Source organism: Manis pentadactyla, chromosome 2, assembly GCF_030020395.1.
Source record: "Manis pentadactyla isolate mManPen7 chromosome 2, mManPen7.hap1, whole genome shotgun sequence".
In the NCBI taxonomy this organism is placed as follows: Eukaryota; Metazoa; Chordata; class Mammalia; order Pholidota; family Manidae; genus Manis; species Manis pentadactyla.
Window position 1 is genome coordinate 216,062,846 of NC_080020.1, and position 20,140 is coordinate 216,082,985.

At 39.8% G+C, this 20,140-nt stretch overlaps 1 protein-coding gene across 2 annotated transcripts in view; it reads left to right on the plus strand.

The window, feature by feature from the left end:
* Positions 1–451: 451 nt before the first annotated feature.
* The window catches only part of ASXL2 (ASXL transcriptional regulator 2), a 147,578-nt gene continuing 127,889 nt past the window's right edge, over positions 452–20,140 (plus strand). Inside the window, exon 1 of one of the 2 annotated variants that reach the window (XM_057497362.1) lies at positions 452–1,072. In XM_057497362.1, the coding sequence (XP_057353345.1) occupies positions 1,016–1,072 (57 nt within the window). In that variant the 5' untranslated portion in view covers positions 452–1,015. The remainder of the gene's footprint in view (positions 1,073–20,140) is intronic. The other variant, XM_036881626.2, reaches the window with a different exon arrangement.

The window sequence follows — 20,140 nt, forward strand, 5'->3', positions numbered from 1 at the left end:
GCAAATATTTACTGGGCGCTTGATTTGTACAGGCACTGTGCCAGGGACTGAGCTCACCAAGATAAAAGAAGACCATTTGTGTCCTTGATGAGACGTTTTACACATTAAAAACAAGAGTGTAGTTAGTGGTGGCCATAAAAAAAGGTCACTTAAACAGTTTGAGAGGCATTCTGGGGAGGTGGAAGGGCCTCTGAGCAGGCATTTTTATTTTTGGTTTCTCCACATTTTAGACTGAAAAGCTAGTCACTTAATCTCAGGTTGCCTCATCTGTCCAATGTGGGTAACAAATAGACCAGAATTTTTGCAATCCTTCAAAAAGATAACCTTTGTAAAAATGAACATGGACACAAAAGATTGCATAAGTGCAAGATCTACTGAAAGTGACAGTTTGGAGGGTCGCCTCTCTGGGAAGAGCTCTTCCTAGCCTCTCCTGGCACCAGGGGCCTCGCACGCGGTCATAATATGCTCCATAAACCTTCCCGGATGGATCAAGTTCCGCTTCCGCAGGCAGATTTTCACGGTAGGTTTGTCTGAGCGCCCGGCGCCCGGCGCAGGCTGGAGTCGGACCTCCCACACGCGCATGCTCCCGAGGAGAGGTGGAGAGCGGAAGGGCAGGGGAGTGGCGCGGTGCCCCGGAGAGCGGCTCGCTCTCCCTGCAGCCCCGCGCGGGAGGCGGGGGCGCGCCCGCGCCCGCTCCCGCGGCCGGCTGCGTACAGTAGTGACGGCCGCGCGGGAGCGGTCACATGACCGTAGCGGCTGCCTGTACAGTAAGGACCCAATATGGCAGCGGCGGTAGCAGTGGCAACGGCAGCTGGAGGACCGGCCGCCCCATAGACCCCCCCCCCCCGCCTCTCGCACCACCCTTGCCGCTTCCTCTGCTTGGGTGCTTCTCGGGCCTTACTTCCCCTTTCTCCCACCTTCCCGGCACCGCGGGAAAAGCAGCGCAGGGCAGAGCAGGCAGGGAGCGCGGCCGGAGCCTGGACACGGGAGCCTCCCCGTCAGTTCAAGACCCGACATGAGGGAAAAGGGCCGTAGGAAGAAGGGCAGGACCTGGGCGGAGGCCGCCAAGACGGTAAGCGGGAGGGAGCGAAGGGGAAGGCCGAGAGGATTCCGTCCCCTCGCCGCCCGCCGGTCTCAGGGGAAGGGAGGTCATTGGCCCAGCGACCCGGCTGAGGGGGCACAAAACCGCGCGGAGAGGGCGGCGGCTAGTGTCGGGCCGTGACCCCTGTGGGAATGGAGGCGCCAGCGGAAGGGGGTCGCCGCGGGCTGTGGCTTCCCCCTGCGTCAGCGATGAGCTCTCTCGGTGTTTCCAGGCTGCCCCTCGGGTCACGTCGTTCTCACCCCCTCTGGGGTCGCCCTCGCCCGGCACGGGGAAGTCTGTTGTGCTTGCACAGTAACCGGTTCCTCTCCCTTGTGCGGCCGAAGAGCCCCCACTGGATGCAGATAGGGAAGGCTTGTGCGTACGCCTGGCCCCGGAAAGAAGAGGGGAGCGCTGGAGCTTGGCAGAATTTACTTGCTATAGCAGACATGCCATGCTGTCTGGCCCCGGGCCCCTGCTTGTCTGGGCTTCCAGATCTGACGTGCGCTCACGAGGCTCTTGTTTTTGTTTGTTGTTAGCGCTGAAAGTGCAGGAGGTGTTTAGAAACGAAGTAACAGGTGGGACTTGTAGAATTTTTTTTTTTCTGTTTCCGTAGAGACCTAGTCTGAACACGGCAGCAATGCATGGTGGGACGTGTAGTTTACACGGCCTTGACTTTTCCGTAGCCAAAGTGATAGTGGCCTCAATAACGAAATCTAGAGGTAGGTTTTAAAAAATGCATTATTTAGGATTAGTGAAAACTTTATTGTTTTATGAAAAACCTAATTCGTGTATGTATGTAGAAATGAAACATTAGGAGAAAGTGAAATTAATCGTTCAGGGTGCAACAGAAAAGTAACAGGACATAAAACAGCAGCGCTGTAGTGTTGTGAGGGAGGTGTGGAGGCATTATCTTTAATGGTGAATCATGTCGATAGTACTTGTCTGACACGGGGAGCCTTTATAAATGAACCTTTATTACGTGTTGTATGGTTTATTTTTAATGAGATTTTTCTGAGCGTAAAAGTAATGTTCACTGTGGGAAAATTTGGAAAACTACAGAAAAGTATAAAGAAGAAAAAAAATAGCGCGTTTCACTCCTCAGAGCTTTATCTGTTAACATTTTGGTATATTACCATCCATTCCTTTTATTTATTTCCCCAAATCTGGGTCCTCCTGTTTACTCAGTCTTGTGCAATTTTGTAAGCCTTGTGCGTTTGTTTTGTAAACTTTACACATTAGGGGGTTGATGACTCAAACTTACATTTCTGTTGGAAATGTGAAAAGGTGAACAAGTAAAAGGGCATTTTATTGTTTTCACTTACAGTTTACCTTCATAACTGAGACTGTGCTGTTAGTTTCCCCTAGATAAAAGTCTAGAAATAATTTTTTAGTCATGGGGAAACTGCTCCCTCACAGAAGACTGTTTTACTTCCTTATCCTTGACTACTTTAAGATTTCTTCCTTTTATTAAAAGAAAAATGGTAAATTTAGATGATAGGTAAGCAGACCCCAACCCTAATTATACTAATTAATTTTAAGTTTCTTGAAACTTCAGTGTACTTTTTAAATTAATCTCTTTGGATAAGATAGTCTAATCACTGGGAAATTATGGTAAATAGGAAAAATTGCCTACATCTACTGTTTAGATTTTCCTTTAAGTAGTATATTTGCTCATTTATAAAAAACATTTCATGTTCAAGCTAGCCTGTGTGAAAAATTGTATTTAAAAGATGGAAAGGCTAAGAATGCAGCAGCCAGTTTGAAAAAGACATATGCACCTCTATGTTTATCGCAGCACTATTTACAATAGCCAAGAAATGGAAGCAACCTAAGTGTCCATCAGTAGATGAATGGATAAAGAAGATGTGGTACATATACACAATGGAATATTATTCAGCCATAAGAAGAAAACAAATCCTACCATTTGCAACAACTTGGATGGGGCTAGAGGGTATTATGATCAGTGAAATAAGCCAGGTGGAGAAAGACAAGTATCAAATGATTTCACTCATCTGTGGAGTATAAGAACAAAGAAGAAAACTGAAGGAACAAAACGCAGCAGACTCACAGAACCTAAGAATGGACTAACAGTTACCAAAGGGAAAGGGACCGGGGAGGATGGGTGGGAAGGGAGGGATAAGGGAAAAAAAGGGGTTAGCAGACATAATGTAGGGGGAGTCACGGGGAGGGATGTACAACACAGAGAAGACAAGTAGTGATTCTATAGCATCTTACTACGCTGATGGACAGTGACTGTAGTGGGGGGGGACTTGGTGATGGGGGGAGTCTAGTAAACATTAAGTTCCTCATGTAATTGTAGATTAATGATACCAAAAAAAAAGATGGAAAGGCTAGTTTAATTAATAGAATTCTGAGCAAGTTCTGGAAGTGATCAGTATATTAATGGCTTGGCATTTTAATTTGATTTCTTGCAAACGTATAAGGTCTCAGTCTAAGTAAAAATGAATTTCAGAGAGTGGTGATACTAGAACTTTTTTTCTTTTTTCTAGTAGCCCAAATCTAGAAAACACCCTACTCTTCCTTTATCATCTATAAAGTAAGGAATTAAACTAAACCTCAGTGTTCAAAAGGTTTATGTTTGTATTTGTAGGAGGAATGGATAGAAGTAAATGTGGGAGGACTAGACAGAAGTAAATGTTTAATACTTCAGATTGCAGAATGATGAGATTAGAAAAATAGTGACTTGACAAATGGAAGTAACTTAACCTAAGTTAAGAAATGGTACATATATTTATAAGTCAAGAGTAGTAGGAAGAGCAAGTTTTAAGCATATTTCATAGGCATAAGATCAGATGTTTTAGGAGTACAGTTTCAGCAAGGAGATAATACAGTTTACAAATGCAGGCATTATTTACTTGCTTCATTTTGTTCCTGGTACCTGCATTGCAAAGTTATTCCTTTTTAGGAAGCACAATTAGAATGGGGTTATATTGCACAAAAGTTCTCAATCATAATATAAGTTGGTCACAGGGATGGTAGTACAGCATGGAGAGTATAGCCAATGATTCTGTAACATCTTCCTATGTTGACAGATAGTAACTGCACTAGTGAGTGTGGGGATTTAATAACATGGGTAACTGTTGAGCTGTGTGTTGTATACTTGTCACCAGTATCAGATTGTTTATCAGCTGTACACCAATAAAAGAGTTTTTTTAAACTAAAAAAAAAATGGGGTTGCATTCCTGACTAATAATACACCAACAGATAAAATTAATTAATTTTAGGTGTGTAGATATACATATTGATATGGTGTGTGTGGGGGTATGTGCAAGAGCCACATAGATTGATACCTTACTGCTATAAACAATTTGAAAAAGCAAAATAGTAAATTTCATAATTATTATATAATCGTCAAATCATGCCAAAAGGCTGATTAAATGTGAGAGTATAGGCTGGTTCCAATAACTTAGGATACCAGAGAGGGACTGTGGAATTGAGATTCAGCTGAACTTGAATTCTTATTTGCTACACTGGATTGTCTCCCTACTAATTTTATATTTGTGCTTTATAGATACACTAGTTATAAAAAACATTCAATTATATAGTTAACAATCTCACATGTTTTACATATTAAGGGTGATGAAATGATTTGGTTGAGAGATCTGTAGTACAGTATTTGGTGCAGTTTAAATAGAAAAATTTGTAGTAAGCCAGAGATATTGAACCATTACCTATACTGTGTTCAAAGTTATGCTCATTCTTCAAAAAAAGGAACATCTTATCATCTAAATATTTGATGACATCCCTGAGAAATTAAGCCAGTTTTGCAAAGCAGAGCTTTCAAAATAGTATAATCTTTGTTGACCCTGTTTTTTTTTTTGACTTTTCCCTCCTCACTCACCAAACTAGGTAAACATTAAAAGCGAAGAAAGGTCCTAAAAGGACAAGTTTGTTATGATTGTAGGTGGAGGGGACAGAGAGACAAATCTTAGACACTGTACACTAGAGGTGCCTTTGGGTAGGAAAGTGGTGAGAGTATGAGAAGTGAGATTTGGGTGTTAGAAGTGAGGACCACAACACTGTGGGTAGAGCCTTAGTGTATGATTTGTGAAGCGAAGAAAAAATGTTACGGTGTTTTGTTTTTGGATGCTGTCTTTATAGACTTAATTTAGTGGTTAGTAGTATTCTGAATGGACATGGATTTAAATTTTGTCATTTACCTGAAGTGGGGGAATAAAGTGGAAGATAGAAAATTTCTATTAAAATAGCACTCATAGCTGATTAATGTAAGAAGTATAGGAAATGGAAAATACTTTTAAAAGTATGATAAAAATATATAATGAGTTGAAAGATATTTAGGAAAACATCGTAACAAAATATACTTTGGAAAAAATAGGTGTATTAACTTAGAAATTTTCAATACTCTTAATATTTATTATGAATAATTTTTTTCTTAAAAAAGGCTAGGAGTATTGATCAGGCTAGAGTCCTTTTAAGTCTATATTTGTATATTTGTAGTCATATTAGACTCTCCAAGAGAGAGTGTACATCTTGGAAAGACATACTAAACAACCTACTGTTTTTATGATGTAGATTATAGAAAGTAAACCTAGACAAAATCTTCTTGGTTTGTGGAGTACATTAAAAATAGAGTGAGAACAAATTATGTAAGGGGCATGGGTTAAAAATTGAGAAGCTGCTCTGGTCCATAATTGTCAAAACAGTAACTGCATATTTACATTTAAAATTTTTAGGTTTATTGTGGTTTAATTGACATAAAATTTTAAGATATTTGATACATTTATGAAATTGCTTTCTACAAGTCTGTTTGTGCTAGGTGATATGATGTGACATTCTGGTTGAGTGATCCTCTTTTCTTGTCATAATATTGAAGTAAAGTTCCCCTGTGTTTTGCTTCTTGAATTTGTGTTATTTTCAGTTCATCCTTCCTTCTGTCCTGTGTTACTGTTTTGAAAGCCCACAAACCTAATTCAATGAAGGAAAAACATCAAAATCTTTTTTGAGCACGTCAGTAGAAGTTTTCTATGAAAGATGCTGCTATATCTGCTATAATTCTGGCAGGAGCTGAGAAAATCATGTCAGAGTTGCAGAAATTCTTGCTGTGCCTCATCCACAGGATCTATCTGCTCTTAAAATCTGTGCAATTTTGCTGTTGGTAAAAGGGCACTATGTTTTTACTAAAAAAAGCTGTCTGAAAGGAGGCTAGTGTGTGGAAGACATAACTAACTACAGGAGACTGATGAGTGAGGCTTGTTAAAACCTGCTATCTTTGTCATTTTTATAAAAGACCTGTGAATTCCCCCTCTTGTTTTATATTCTTTCTTACCATATCTCATTGAGGTCATCCTTCCAGTTTATAGTGTTGTGCAGTTTAGTATTTTTAGTACAGTTTGCTTTGTCATGTTTTGAATGTTTTAAAAAGTTATTGAATGTACTAAATTTTGGAATACTTTAAATATGAGTTTAAAACAATAATATTACTTGCTTTAAATTGAGTTTCAATGAAAGTTATATAGGCTCTTGGTTTTTAAAAAAAGTCTAAAGAGTTAATCTTGGATAAGAATTATACTGAAAACAGGGATTAAATGAAAGACCATGTACTGAAATACTGAAAATGTTTAGAGTTATCAAACTGAAATTAACTATAGTTGAGATAGTTTGATATAGCTTTTGGACTTTTAAACCCTATATATGGAAATATGCATAAACATAAATAGATACATATTTTTATGTACATTTCTGCAACTTGCTTTCTTTATGAATGTCATGGATGCCTTTTAATGCCATTACTTAATGTATCTGCCTCATCCGTTTTAATGGGTTCTTAATATTCCATGTTATTAGATGTATCATCATTAAAAAAAATAAGTCCTTGGTTATTTGACATAAAGTTTGTAGTCTTTTTCCTTTTTTTAAAAAATTAATTAATTTTGTTGTCATTATTCTACAATTGCACGAAGAATATTATGTTTACTAGGGTCCCCCTTTACCAAATCCCCCCCACAAACCCCATTACAGTACTGTCCATCAGCATAGTAAGATGCTGCAGAATCACTACTTGTCTTCTCTGTGTTACACAGCCCTCCCCATGCCCTCCCCACATTATACATGCTAATCGTAATGCCCTCTTTCTTTTTCCCCACCCTTATCCCTTCCTTCCCTCCCTTTCTCCCCAGTCCCTTTCCCTTTGGTAACTGTTAGTCCATTCTTAGGTTCTATGATTCTGCTGCTGTTTTGTTCCTTCAGTCTTTCTTTGTTCCTATAGTCTTTGGGTTTGAGGTGAGTCTCTTGTAAGCAGCATAGAGATGGGTCTTGCTTTTTTATCCATTCTATTATTTCTGTTTTTTGATTGGTGCATTCAGTCCATTTACATTTAGGGTGATTATTGAAAGATATGTGCTTATTGCCATTGCAGGCTTTATTTTTATTTTATTTTATTTTATTTTATTTTATTTTTTTATTTTATTTTTATTTTTTTTTAAAAATAATTATTTTTTATTGAAGGGTAGTTGACGCACAGTATTACATTACATTAGTTTCAAGTGTACAACACAGTGGTAGAACATTTATATACATAATTTTAGGTTCCAGCTATCACCCTACCAAGCTGTTACAATATCTTGACTATATTCCTTATGCTATACATTACATCCCGGTTACTTATTTATTTTACAATTGGAAGTCTGTCCTTTTTTTTTTTTTTTTTTTTTTTTTTTTTTTGTGAGGGCATCTCTCATATTTATTGATCAAATGGTTGTTAACGACAATAAAATTCTGTATAGGGGAGTCAATGCTCAATGCACAATCATTAATCCACCCCAAGCCTAATTTTCGTCAGTCTCCAATCTTCTGAGACATAACAAACGAGTTCTTACATGTAGAACAAATTCTTACGTAATGAATAAGTTACATAGTGAACAGTACAAGGGCAGTCATCACAGAAACTTTCGGTTTTGCTTATGCATTATGAACTATAAACAGTCAGTTCAAATATGAATACTCATTTGGTTTTTATACTTGATTTATATGTGGATACCACATTTCTCTCTTTATTATTATTATTTTTAATAAAATGCTGAAGTGGTAGGTAGATACAAGATAAAGGTAGAAAACATAGTTTAGTGTTGTAAGAGAGCAAATGTAGATGATCAGGTGTGTGCCTGTCGACTATGTGTTAATCCAAGCTAGACCAGGGCAATAAAACATCCACGTATGCAGAAGATTTCTCTCAGAACAGGGGGGGTGAGGTTCTAAGCCTCACCTCTGTTGATCCCCAATTTCTCACCTGATGGCCCCCCTGCGACTGTGCCTGTCTTAGGTTGTTCCTCCCTTGAGGAATCTTACCCGTCTCTGGCTAACCAGTCATCTTCCGGAGCCATACAGGGAAATGTGAAGTTGGTAAGTGAGAGGGAAGCCTTATTGTTTGAAAAGGTTAGCTTTTTACTTCTTTGCATATTTATGCCCTGTGGCTTCTATGCCCAGCATTTGTCTTGAGGTATCTTTACCACTTGGAGGAGTTATGATACTCGGTAAATTTGATATGAGGCACGAATTCTATTTAAGGGTTGTAATTAGGAAGGAAGAAGAAAAGCTATAGAAGTAGCAGACGGAAGAAAACATGGGAAGATTGATTATTTCTTTGACATATCTTCTTGTAGAGTTACTTCAGCATATATAGGTTTTAAGCTACTACTTAAATTGCACACACACATTAACATAATAGGAGTATAGTTACATAATCAAAGCATATCTGTAATTACCAGCCATCTCCAGTGAAACCAAGAAAACCATTAAGGCACCTTAGGCATTTGTGAAAACTTATCTATGATATGGTGGATATTGTCCAACTGAACTTGAACAGTCTGAGAGAAATCAGACAAATTAAAACAACCCATTCCTGGGGACTGTTCACATGCCATATGTTCTTTTAACAGTAAATAGTCTGTAGTTGTAAGAGTTTGGAGCGCTACAATTTGCACTTCTCCAAATTCTTGGTTGAGTTCCAACAGTATAGATCCAGTCAAATTTGTTGTTTTACTGTATGCACAGGCCAGCTTAGATATCTCCTTCCTCATTCCCATGGCAGGTCCAGGAACTGGTGGGATGAGTGCATCTACAGCTGTAGCAGTGCGTGGATCTTTGTTGGGGTTTTTTGATGATCATCTTCTGGCATGAGTCTTCCCGAGAGTGCAGATGTTGGAAGTTCTTTTTCATATCGTATCTTAGTTCATTTTCGGGGTAGCCCAATTAGGCTTTGATCCTCTGTATAAACACAAACAGACCCTTTGCCTACACTTTTATATGCCCTTTATACCGTTGTGTAGAACTCGTTGGAGGTTACCACACAGGAACTGCGCTTTTTTTTTTTTTTGCTTTGTTTTTGGTATCACTAATCTACACTTACATGACGAATATTATGTTTACTAGGCTCTCCCCTATACCAGGTCTCCCCTATAAACCCCTTTACAGTCACTGTCCATCAGCATAGCAAAATGTTGTAGAATCACTACTTGCCTTCTCTGTGTTGTACAGCCCTCCCTTTTCTCCTACCCCCCCATGTATGTTAATCTTAATACCCCCCTACTTCTCCCCCCCTTATCCCTCCCTACCCACCCATCCTCCCCAGTCCCTTTCCCTTTGGTACCTGTTAGTCCATTCTTGAGTTCTGTGATTCTGCTGCTGTTTTGTTCCTTCAGTTTTTCCTTTGTTCTTATATTCCACAGATAAGTGAAATCATTTGGTATTTCTCTTTCTCCGCTTGGCTTGTTTCACTGAGCATAATACCCTCCAGCTCCATCCATGTTGCTGCAAATGATTGGATTTGCCCTTTTCTTATGGCTGAGTAGTATTCCATTGTGTATATGTACCACATCTTCTTTATCCATTCATCTATTGATGGACATTTAGGTTGCTTCCAATTCTTGGCTATTGTAAATAGTGCTGCAATAAACATAGGGGTGCATCTGTCTTTCTCAAACTTGATTGCTGCGTTCTTAGGGTAAATTCCTAGGAGTGCAATTCCTGGGTCAAATGGTAAGTCTGTTTTGAGCATTTTGATATACCTCCATACTGCTTTCCACAATGGTTGAACTAGTTTACATTCCCACCAGCAGTGTAGGAGGGTTCCCCTTTCTCCACAGCCTCGCCAACATTTGTTGTTGTTTGTCTTTTGGATGGCAGCCATCCTTACTGGTGTGAGGTGATACCTCATTGTAGTTTTAATTTGCATTTCTCTTATAATTAGCGATGTGGAGCATCTTTTCATGTGTCTGTTGGCCATCTGTATTTCTTTTTTGGAGAACTGTCTGTTCAGTTCCTCTGCCCATTTTTTAATTGGGTTATTTGTTTTTTGTTTGTTGAGGCGTGTGAGCTCCTTATATATTCTGGACGTCAAGCCTTTATCGGATGTGTCATTTTCAAATATATTCTCCCATACTGTAGGGATCCTTCTTGTTCTATTGATGGTGTCTTTTGCTGTACAGAAGCTTTTCAGCTTAATATAGTCCCACTTACTCATTTTTGCTGTTGTTTTCCTTGCCCGGGGAGATATGTTCAAGAAGAGGTCACTCATGTTTATGTCTAAGAGGTTTTCGCCTATGTTTTCTTCCAAGAGTTTAATGGTTTCATGGCTTACATTCAGGTCTTTGATCCATTTTGAGTTTACTTTTGTATATGGGGTTAGACAATGGTCCAGTTTCATTCTCCTACATGTAGCTGTCCAGTTTTGCCAGCACCACCTGTTGAAGAGACTGTCATTTCGCCATTGTATGTCCATGGCTCCTTTATCAAATATTAATTGACCATATATGTCTGGGTTAATGTCTGGATTCTCTAGTCTGTTCCATTGGTCTGTGGCTCTGCTCTTGTGCCAGTACCAAATTGTCTTGATTACTATGGCTTTATAGTAGAGCTTGAAGTTGGGGAGTGAGATCCCCCCTACTTTATTCTTCTTTCTCAGGATTGCTTTGGCTATTCGGGGTCTTTGGTGGTTCCATATGAATTTTTGAACTATTTGTTACACTTCATTGAAGAATGCTTTTGGTAGTTTGACAGGGATTGCATCAAATCTGTATATTACTTTGGGCAGGATGGCCATTTTGACAATATTAATTCTTCCTAGCCAAGAGCATGGGATGAGTTTCCATTTGTTAGTGTCCTCTTTAATTTCTCTTAAGAGTGTCTTATAGTCTTTCACTTCCTTAGTTAGGTTTATTCCTAGGTATTTTATTCTTTTTGATGCAGTTATGAATGGAATTGTTTCCCTGATTTCTCTTTCTATTGATTCATTGTTAGTGTATAGGAAAGCCACAGATTTCTGTGTGTTAATTTTGTATCCTGCAAATTTGCTATATTCCGATATCAGTTCTAGTAGTTTTGGAATGGAGTCTTTAGAGTTTTCTATGTACAGTATCATGTCATCTGCAAATAGTGAGAGTTTAACTTTTTCTTTACCAATCTGGATTCTTGTATTTCTTTGTTTTGTCTAATTGCCGTGGCTAGGACCTCCAGTACTATGTTAAATAACAGTGGGGAGAGTGGGCATCCCTGTCTTGTTCCCGATCTCAGAGGAAAAGCTTTCAGCTTCTCGCTGTTCAGTATGCTGTTAGCTGTGGGTTTATCATATATGGCTTTTATTGTGTTGAGGTACTTTCCCTGTATACCCATTTTGCTGATAGTTTTTATCATGAATGGATGTTGAATTTTGTCGAATGCTTTTTCAGTATCTATGGAGATGATCATGTGATTTTTGTCCTTTTTGTTGATGTGGTGGATGATGTTGATGGATTTTTGAATGTTGTACCATCCTTGCATCTCTGGGATGAATCCCACTTGGTCATGGTGTATGATCCTCTTGATGTATTTTTGAATTCGGTTTGCTTATATTTTGTTGAGTATTTTTGCATCTACATTCATCAGAGATATTGGTCTGTAGTTTTCTTTTTTGGTGGGGTCTTTGCCTGGTTTTGGTATTAGGGTGATGTTGGTTTCATAGAATGAGTTTGGGAGTATTCCCTCCTCTTCTATTTTCTGGAAAACTTTAAGGAGAATGGGTATTATGTCTTCTCTGTATGTCTGATAAAATTCCGAGGTAAATCCATCTGGCCCGGGAGTTTTGTTCTTGGGTAGTTTTTTGATTACCACTTCAATTTCTTTGCTCGTAATTGGTTTGTTTAATTTTTGTGTTTCTTCCTTGGTCATTCTTGGAAGTTTGTATTTTTCTAGGAAGTTTTCCATTTCTTCTACGTTTTCCAGCTTGTTAGCATATAGGTTTTCATAGTATTCTCTAATAATTCTTTGTATTTCTGTGGGGTCCGTTGTGATTTTTCCTTTCTCATTTCTGATTCTTTTGATGTGTGTTGATTCTCTTTTTCTCTTAATAAGTCTGGCTAGAGGCTTATCTATTTTGTTTATTTTCTCAAAAGAACCAGCTCTTGGTTTCATTGATTTTTTTGTATTGTTTTATTCTTCTCAATTTTATTTATTTCTTCTCTGATCTTTATTATGTCCCTCCTTCTGCTGACTTTAGGCCTCATTTTTTCTTCTTTTTCCAATTTCAGTAATTGTGACATTAGACTATTCATTTGGGATTTTTCTTCCTTCTTTAAGTGTGCCTGGATTGGTATATACTTTCTTCTTAAGACTGCTTTTGCTGTGTCCCACAGAAGTTGAGGCTTTGTGTTGTTGTCATTTGTTTCCAAATATTGCTTGATCTCTATTTTAATTTGTTCGTTGATCCATTGATTACTTAGGAGCATGTTGTTAAGCCTCCATGTGTTTGTGAGCCTTTTTGCTTTCTTTGTACAGTTTATTTCTAGTTTTATACCTTTGTGGTCTGAAAAGTTGGTTGGTAGGATTTCAATCTTTTGAATTTACTGAGGCTCTTTTTGTGGCCTAGTATGTGGTTTATTCTGGAGAATGTTTCATGTGCACTTGAGGAGAATGTGTATCCTGTTGCTTTTGGGTGTAGAGTTCTATAGATGTCTATTAGGTCCATCTGTTCTAGTGTGTTGTTCAGTGCTTCCGTGTCCTTACTTATTTTCTGTCCGGTGGATCTATCCGTTGGACTGAGTGGCGTGTTGAAGTCTCCTAAAATGAATGCACTGCATTCTGTTTCCTTCTTTATTTCTGTTAGTATTTGTTTCACATATGCTGGTGCTCCTGTGTTGGGTGCATATATATTTAGAATGGTTATATCCTCTTGTTGGACTGAGCCCTTTATCATTATGTAATATCCTTCTTTATCTCTTGTTACTTTCATTGTTTTGAAGTCTATTTTGTCTGATACTAGTACTGCAACACCTGCTTTTTTCTCCCTATTGTTTACATGAAATATCTTTTTCCATCCCTTGACTTTTAGTCTGTGCATGTCTTTGGGTTTGAGGTCACTTGTAAGCAGCATATAGATAGGTCTTGTTTTTTTTATCCATTCTATTACTCTGTGTCTTTTGATTGGTGCATTCAGTCCATTTACATTTAGGGTGATTATTGAAAGATATGTACTTATTGCCATTGCAGGTTTTAGATTCGTGGTTACCAAAGGTTCAAGGTTAGCTTCTTTAGTATCTTACTGTCTAACTTAACTTGCTTATTGAGCTATTATATACACTGTCTGGTGATTCTTTATTTTTCTCCCATCTTATTCCTCCTCCTCCATTCTTTATATGTTGGTTGTTTTATTCTGTGCTATTTTGTGTTTCCTTTGACTGCTTTTGTGGGTAGTTGATTTTATTTTTTGACTTTAGTTAGTATTTGATTGTTCTGCTTTCTTTGCTGTCTTTTTATTTTCTCTGGTGACATCTATTTAGTCTTTGGAGTGCTCCCATCTAGAGCAGTCCCTTTAAAATACCCTGTAGAGGTGATTTGTGCGAGGCAAATTCCCTCAACTTTTGTTTGTCTTGGAATTGTTTAATCCCTCCTTCATATTTAAATGATAATCATGTTCCATACAGTATTCTTGGTTCAAGGCCCTTCTCTTTCATTGCATTAAATATATCATGTCATTCTCTTCTGGCCTGTAAGGTTTCTGTTGAGAAGTCTGATGATAGCCTGATGGGTTTTCCTTTGTAGGTGACCTTTTTCCTCTCTCTAGCTGCCTTTAAAACTCTGTCCTTATCTTTGATCTTTGCCATTTTAATTATTATGTGTTGTCCTCCTTGGGTCCCTTCTGTTGGGAGTTCTGTGCACTTCCGTGGTCTGATCAATTATTTCCTCCCCCAGTTTGGGGAAGTTTTCAGCAATTATTTCTTCAAAGACACAGTTCTCTTAGTATTGTTTCATTCCTGGAGATCCTTTTATCTCTCTCTGGGTCAGCTTCTCTCTGTTCCTTTTCTCTGATTTCTATTCCATAGCAGCCTCTTGCACCTCATCCAGCCTGGCCTTAAGTCCTTCTAGAGATTGTTTCATTTCTGTAATCTTCTGGACTTCTTCCCTTATCTCTTGCATATTTCTCTCAAGATACATCAGCATGGTTATGACCTTTATTTTGAATTGTTTTTCAGGAAGATTGGTTAGGTCTATCTCCTTCTCAGGGGTTGTGTCTGTTATTTTGGTCTGGAGCAAATTCTTCTGCCTTTCACTGGTGATAGAGGTAGTTGTGGGGAGCTGACACATGTGTCGGCTGGGAGAATGTCCCTTCTTGCTAGTTGTGGCCTTCCTCTCCTGGGAGTTCGGCAGCCCCTAGCAGCTTGTGCTGGCAACAGCATGCAGGCGGGGTGTCTGGTTCTTGCCCGGCTGCTGTGGAAGAAGCTCTGCCCAGTTGCTGTGGGTGTGGCCACTGCCGCTATCGTGGAGTCGTGCTGGAGGGGGAATAGGTGGGAGCCTGTTTATCCCCATGAGGGGCCTCCGAACTGCGCTGTTGCCCAGGGGGTTGGGGCACCCAGAGTTACCTGGGATTCCCAGTTACTGGGCTGATTGTGCTGGCACGCCTCCGTCCAGCTGTGGGGTTCCTGTCCCTTTAAGATTTTCAAAGGGCACTCGCTTTTCTTTTGTCCCAGGGCACCAGCTGTGGGGACCGCTCGCAGGTTTTACTGTGTCGTTTCCCTAGTACCCAGCACCCCACACACTGTGTATGCGCTCCGATGCAGATGGCTAGGGCTAGGTATTTAGCGGTCCTGGGCACCCTCTCCTTCCCTGCTCTCCCACTCCTCTCCTCCCACCGGGGAGCTGGGGTGAGGGTCACTCGGGTCCCACCGGGCCACGGCTTGTATCTTACCCCCTTCACAAGGCGCTGGGTTCTCGCAGGTGTAGATGTAGTCTGGCTGTTGTCCTGTCTTCTGGTCTCTCTTTTGGGAATAGTTGTATTTGTTGTATTTTCAAAAATATATATAGTTTTGGGAGGAGATCTCTGCTGCTCTAGTCATGCCACCATCTTGGCTCTGCCCCTCAGAGACTTTACTTTTAAATGTTTCTACGTGCAGAGCTTGATTCGTTTTTTTTTGCATGTTTTTTCCCCCACTTCGTTTATTGAAGATGAAAGAGGATTCAGTGTTCTCCCTTTCAGGAGGGCACAACTCAAATAAACATAGGCAACTATGTTAAGTATTGTTTGCGAGGAAAGCTGGTTGATTGTCTCTCTCTTGTGAAACAAGATTATTCTAAGGCACACCAGGGTATTTGCTTCCAAAGACCCTTTTGAGTTACATTTGGACATTGGGAAATTTCTGTGACAATTCTTATTTCCGACTTTGTTTGAATCAGTTAATGCTAAATAAATGTGTACTTTATTCTGGGCATCAGAGGACACTGTAAACCTTATTAATTTATTTTATATATATATATATATATTTTTTTTTTATTAAGGTGTCATTGATATACACTCTTATGAAGGTTTCACATGAAAAACAATGTGGTTATCACATTCACCCTTATTATCAAATCACCCCATGCCCCTTTGCAGTCACTGTCCATCAATGTAGTAAGATGCCACAGTTTCCCTATTTGTCTTCTCTGAGCTATACTGTCTTCACTGTGACCCCACACACACCATGTACCCCAATACCCCACAATCCCCTTCTCCCTCCCTCCCCACCAGCCCTCCCTCACCCCTCCCCTTTGGTAACCACTAGTCTGTTCTTGGAGTCTGTGAGTCTTCTGCCATTTTGTTCCTTCAGTTTTGCTTAGTTGTTATACTCCACAAATGAGGGAAATCATTTGGTATTTGTTTTTCTCCATCTGTGACTTAGTTCACTGAGCATAATACCCTCTAGCTCCATCCATGTTGTTGCAAATGGTAGAATTTCTTTCTTTCTTATGGCTGAATAGTATTCCATTGTGTATATGTACCACATCTTCTTTATCCATTCATCTATTGATGGACACTTAGGTTGCTTCCATATCCTGGCTATTGTAAAGGGTGCTGCTATATCTTACTACGCTGATGGACAGTGACTTTAATGGGGTTTGTGGGGGGACTTGGTGATGGGGGGAGTCTAGTAAACATAATGTTCCTCATGTAATTTTTACCCAAAAAAAAGAAAAAGACTGCTGCTATGAACATAGGGGTGCATATGTCTTTTTGAATCTGATAAGTTGTTTTCATTGGATAAATTCCTAGGAGTGGAATTCTTGGGTGAAATGGTGTTTCTGTTTTCAGTTTTTTGAGGAACCTCCATGTTGCTTTCCACAATGGTTGAAGTAGTTTACATTCCCAACAACAGTGTAGGAGGGTTCCCCTTTCTCCACATCCTTGCCAGCATTTGTTGTTGCTAGTCTTTTCTATGTTGGCCATCCTAACTGGTGTGAGGCGATGTCTCATTGTGTGTAAACCTTATTAATTATAGTGTCTTCTGAGTAATTTGATCCATCTTTTGGTACAAATGATGTTGTAAAAGACTTTCATTTGAAAGTTCTTTGGCTACTGACATTTAACAGTTGATTCTATGGTTAGAATGGACTTTCATTGGGGTTCACAGCTTGGGATGGCCTAAATCATCTTGGCTCTTTAACCCACTGATGTCTGAGTAATTCAGTAGCTGGTTTAGCCATATTCAATTTCAAATAAAGCGCTTAATGGTGTTGGTGACTCATATCTACAAAGTAACATAAAAATTTAAATATATTGCTATTGATTTATAGTGATTAGTTTCCTATATGATTTGAGTGATTCTGACAGATTCTGTAAGTTTAAACAGATGGTACCCACGAAATATATTAATGTATTGGGAAATATATTAATGTGTTGGGAAGGTTTTCCCCTTCCTATTGTGTGTGTGAAGGTGTTAAAAAAAAGATGGATCACACGATAAAGGTAATAAAGATTTCATAGATATTAGTCACCCATGAAAGGCACAGTGGAGAAAATAGGACTGTTTTTAATAGCAACTTGGGAATGACCCCGCAATCTAGATTTGATCTTGGCCCTATCAGTTATTGTATCAGCTTGAAAGAGTTATTTAGACAAGTGCTCAAACATTTATGTGTGTAAGAATCTGGAGAGCTTGTTATGATGCAGATTTTTACTCTGTAGCTCTGCAGTGTAGCCAGAGATTCTGCATTTCTAACAAGTTCCCAAGTAATGCTGGTGCTTTGGTCTAAGGACCACATTTGAAGTTGTAGAGATTTACACTAGACTTTCTCAATTTCCCCAATTTTAAAATAGATAATAATAGAACTTACCATTTGGGGTGTTAGGTGATTAGGTGAGAATGTAGGAATGATTCTTATACAGTGCCTAGTATGTTGTAAGCACTGTTTGTTAATATTACACAAAAATTAATACATGTAGATTGTTTTATGTTTTTGAAAAGTAAACTGGTTATTTCTTAGCAGACAAGTGCAGGGGTTTGAGACAGTTCTAACAAAAAGCCTTTTAAACTCAGGGACCCCATTTGCCATTTGTTTCCCAAGGTCAATGTGGAATAACACAGAGGCTTAAACTAGCTATGAACAGACATCTCTTGCTTCAGTATATTCTGCACAAAAGCCCACTCTCCTGATGTAGACCTTGTGACCTTGCTTCAGTATATTCTGCACAAAAGCCCACTCTCCTGATGTAGACCTTGTGAACTGCCTAAGGAGAAGGCCAGGTGGGAAGGAACAGCAGGCAGCCTGTAGGACCTCACTGACTCTTGGCCAAAAGCCAGTAAGAAAACAGAAAGTGATTGAAATCTGCCAATAAGTAAGCTTGGTAGTAAGCTTAGAACACCAGGCCTCAGATGAGTTCACTGGTCCAGCTGACACTGCTGTTTCAGCCTAGTGAGACCCTTAGCACAAGACCCAGTTAGTCTATGCCCTAAATCCTGACAACACAGAAACTGTGAGATAAGCTTATGATGTTTCAACCTAAGTTTCATAATAAAACATAATCACAAAAATATATTTGTGTTTTTGAAACTGGGTAATAGCAAACTAATAGTAATACTAAAATTGGATGGAAAGGGGAGTACAACAGGGTTGGTCTCAGAATGTTTGATGTGGGTATTGAGGTATGATGGCTAAAACATTTACAGATGAATATGGTTAGAGGCATTCTTGGCCAAGGGAAGAGCTGAAAAGACTGAAAAATACAGGGTTGATGCATGGCTAATTCACCTTTGAATATTGTGAAATGTAGTGAAAGGTGAGGCCAGAAGGTAGGTTGAGGCCAAAATGTGGATAATTGAAGAAGTTGGGCTGGCAGGTATTTTTATTTTTAATTATAAGAGCTGTAGAGAGTTTTTTTGTTGTTGTTATCATTAATTTTTGAGAGTTTTTATTTTTATTTTTTTGCCTTTAAAAAAATTGAAGTATAGTTGATATAAAATATTACATTGGTTTCAAGTATACAATACAGTGGAGGATTGGATTAAAGATGGTGGTGAGAGAGGTGAGACAGAAACCTCCTCCCAAAACCACATATATAAAAATAAAGCAAATACATCTACTCCTGAAAGAAAAACAGGAAAGAAGGCTGCGGAAGACTGCCTACACCTGGGGAAAACAGCAGACCTCAAGGAAAGGGTGAAGTACCAAAGCCATGATCCAGAGGGACCCAAGCCCTTCCCCCACTGGAGGGAGGAAGAGAAACAGAGTGGGGAGGGGGTGGAGGCCTAAGACTGCTGAACACCCAGCCCTGGAGATCTGCTCTGGGAGCATGAACCTACATAACATGGTGCTTTGGAGATTAGTGGGGTTGGAAAGCTAAGACAGGCGGAATATTTAGAGACACTGAGATTCCAGCTGCTTGTGGGAAACATGTGTCCACAACCTGCTGCTCTGGGACAAAAAAAAGGCGGGCAGTTTGAGAGATTTCCTAACAGCGAGAGGGCTGCAAAAGGGGCAAGGATTGCACAGAGCTTGCTGCTCAGTGGAAAGGACAGGGAGACAAAATTGTCTGGCTGCACTCTGCCCAGTAGGTTTGGAGCTTTTAGGAGCTTCAGGTGCTCCGTCCCCCTGGCTGGCTATGCAGCTACGAGGCGCCCCCACCGCAATATGCAGCCTGCTGTGCCTTTCCCCAGCTTGCAAACTGGCTGCCCCCGCCATTGCACCAGGCCAGCCAGAGGGCAGCCCCACCTACGGCAATTACAAGTGCAGATCATAGAGGCTTCTCCCTGCACACTTGGCTCACTGGCCCTGGCAGTGGAGGCAGGCACTGCAGCCAGGAAGCAGGAAAGATCTCTTTCCTCCTGACAGGCTCCAGCACCACTTGCCTGCGACCCCCACCATTGCTCCAGGGACTGAGCAACTCCAGAGAGTAGAGCTTCTGGGCACTGGAGGGCGCCACATACAAATATGAAAACATCAAAGGAACCAGGTTGAAACCAGAATTACACAAATACCAGAAAGAGAGCCAAGTGAAACTGAACTCACCAATCTTCCTGAAAGAGATTTCAAAATAAAAATAAACATGCTCATGGAGCTACAGAAAAATATTCAAGAACTCAGGGAGGAATTCAGAAATGAGTTACAAACGTTGAAGAATTCAGTATCTGAAATGAAACATAAAATGGAAGGATTTAAAAGCAGATTAGATGAATTAGAGGAGATGGTAAATGAACTAGAAATTAGAGAATAGGAATACAAAGAAGCTGAGGCACAGAGAGGAAAAAAGATATCTAGGAATGAAAGAATATTGAGAAAATTCAGTGACCAATCCAAATG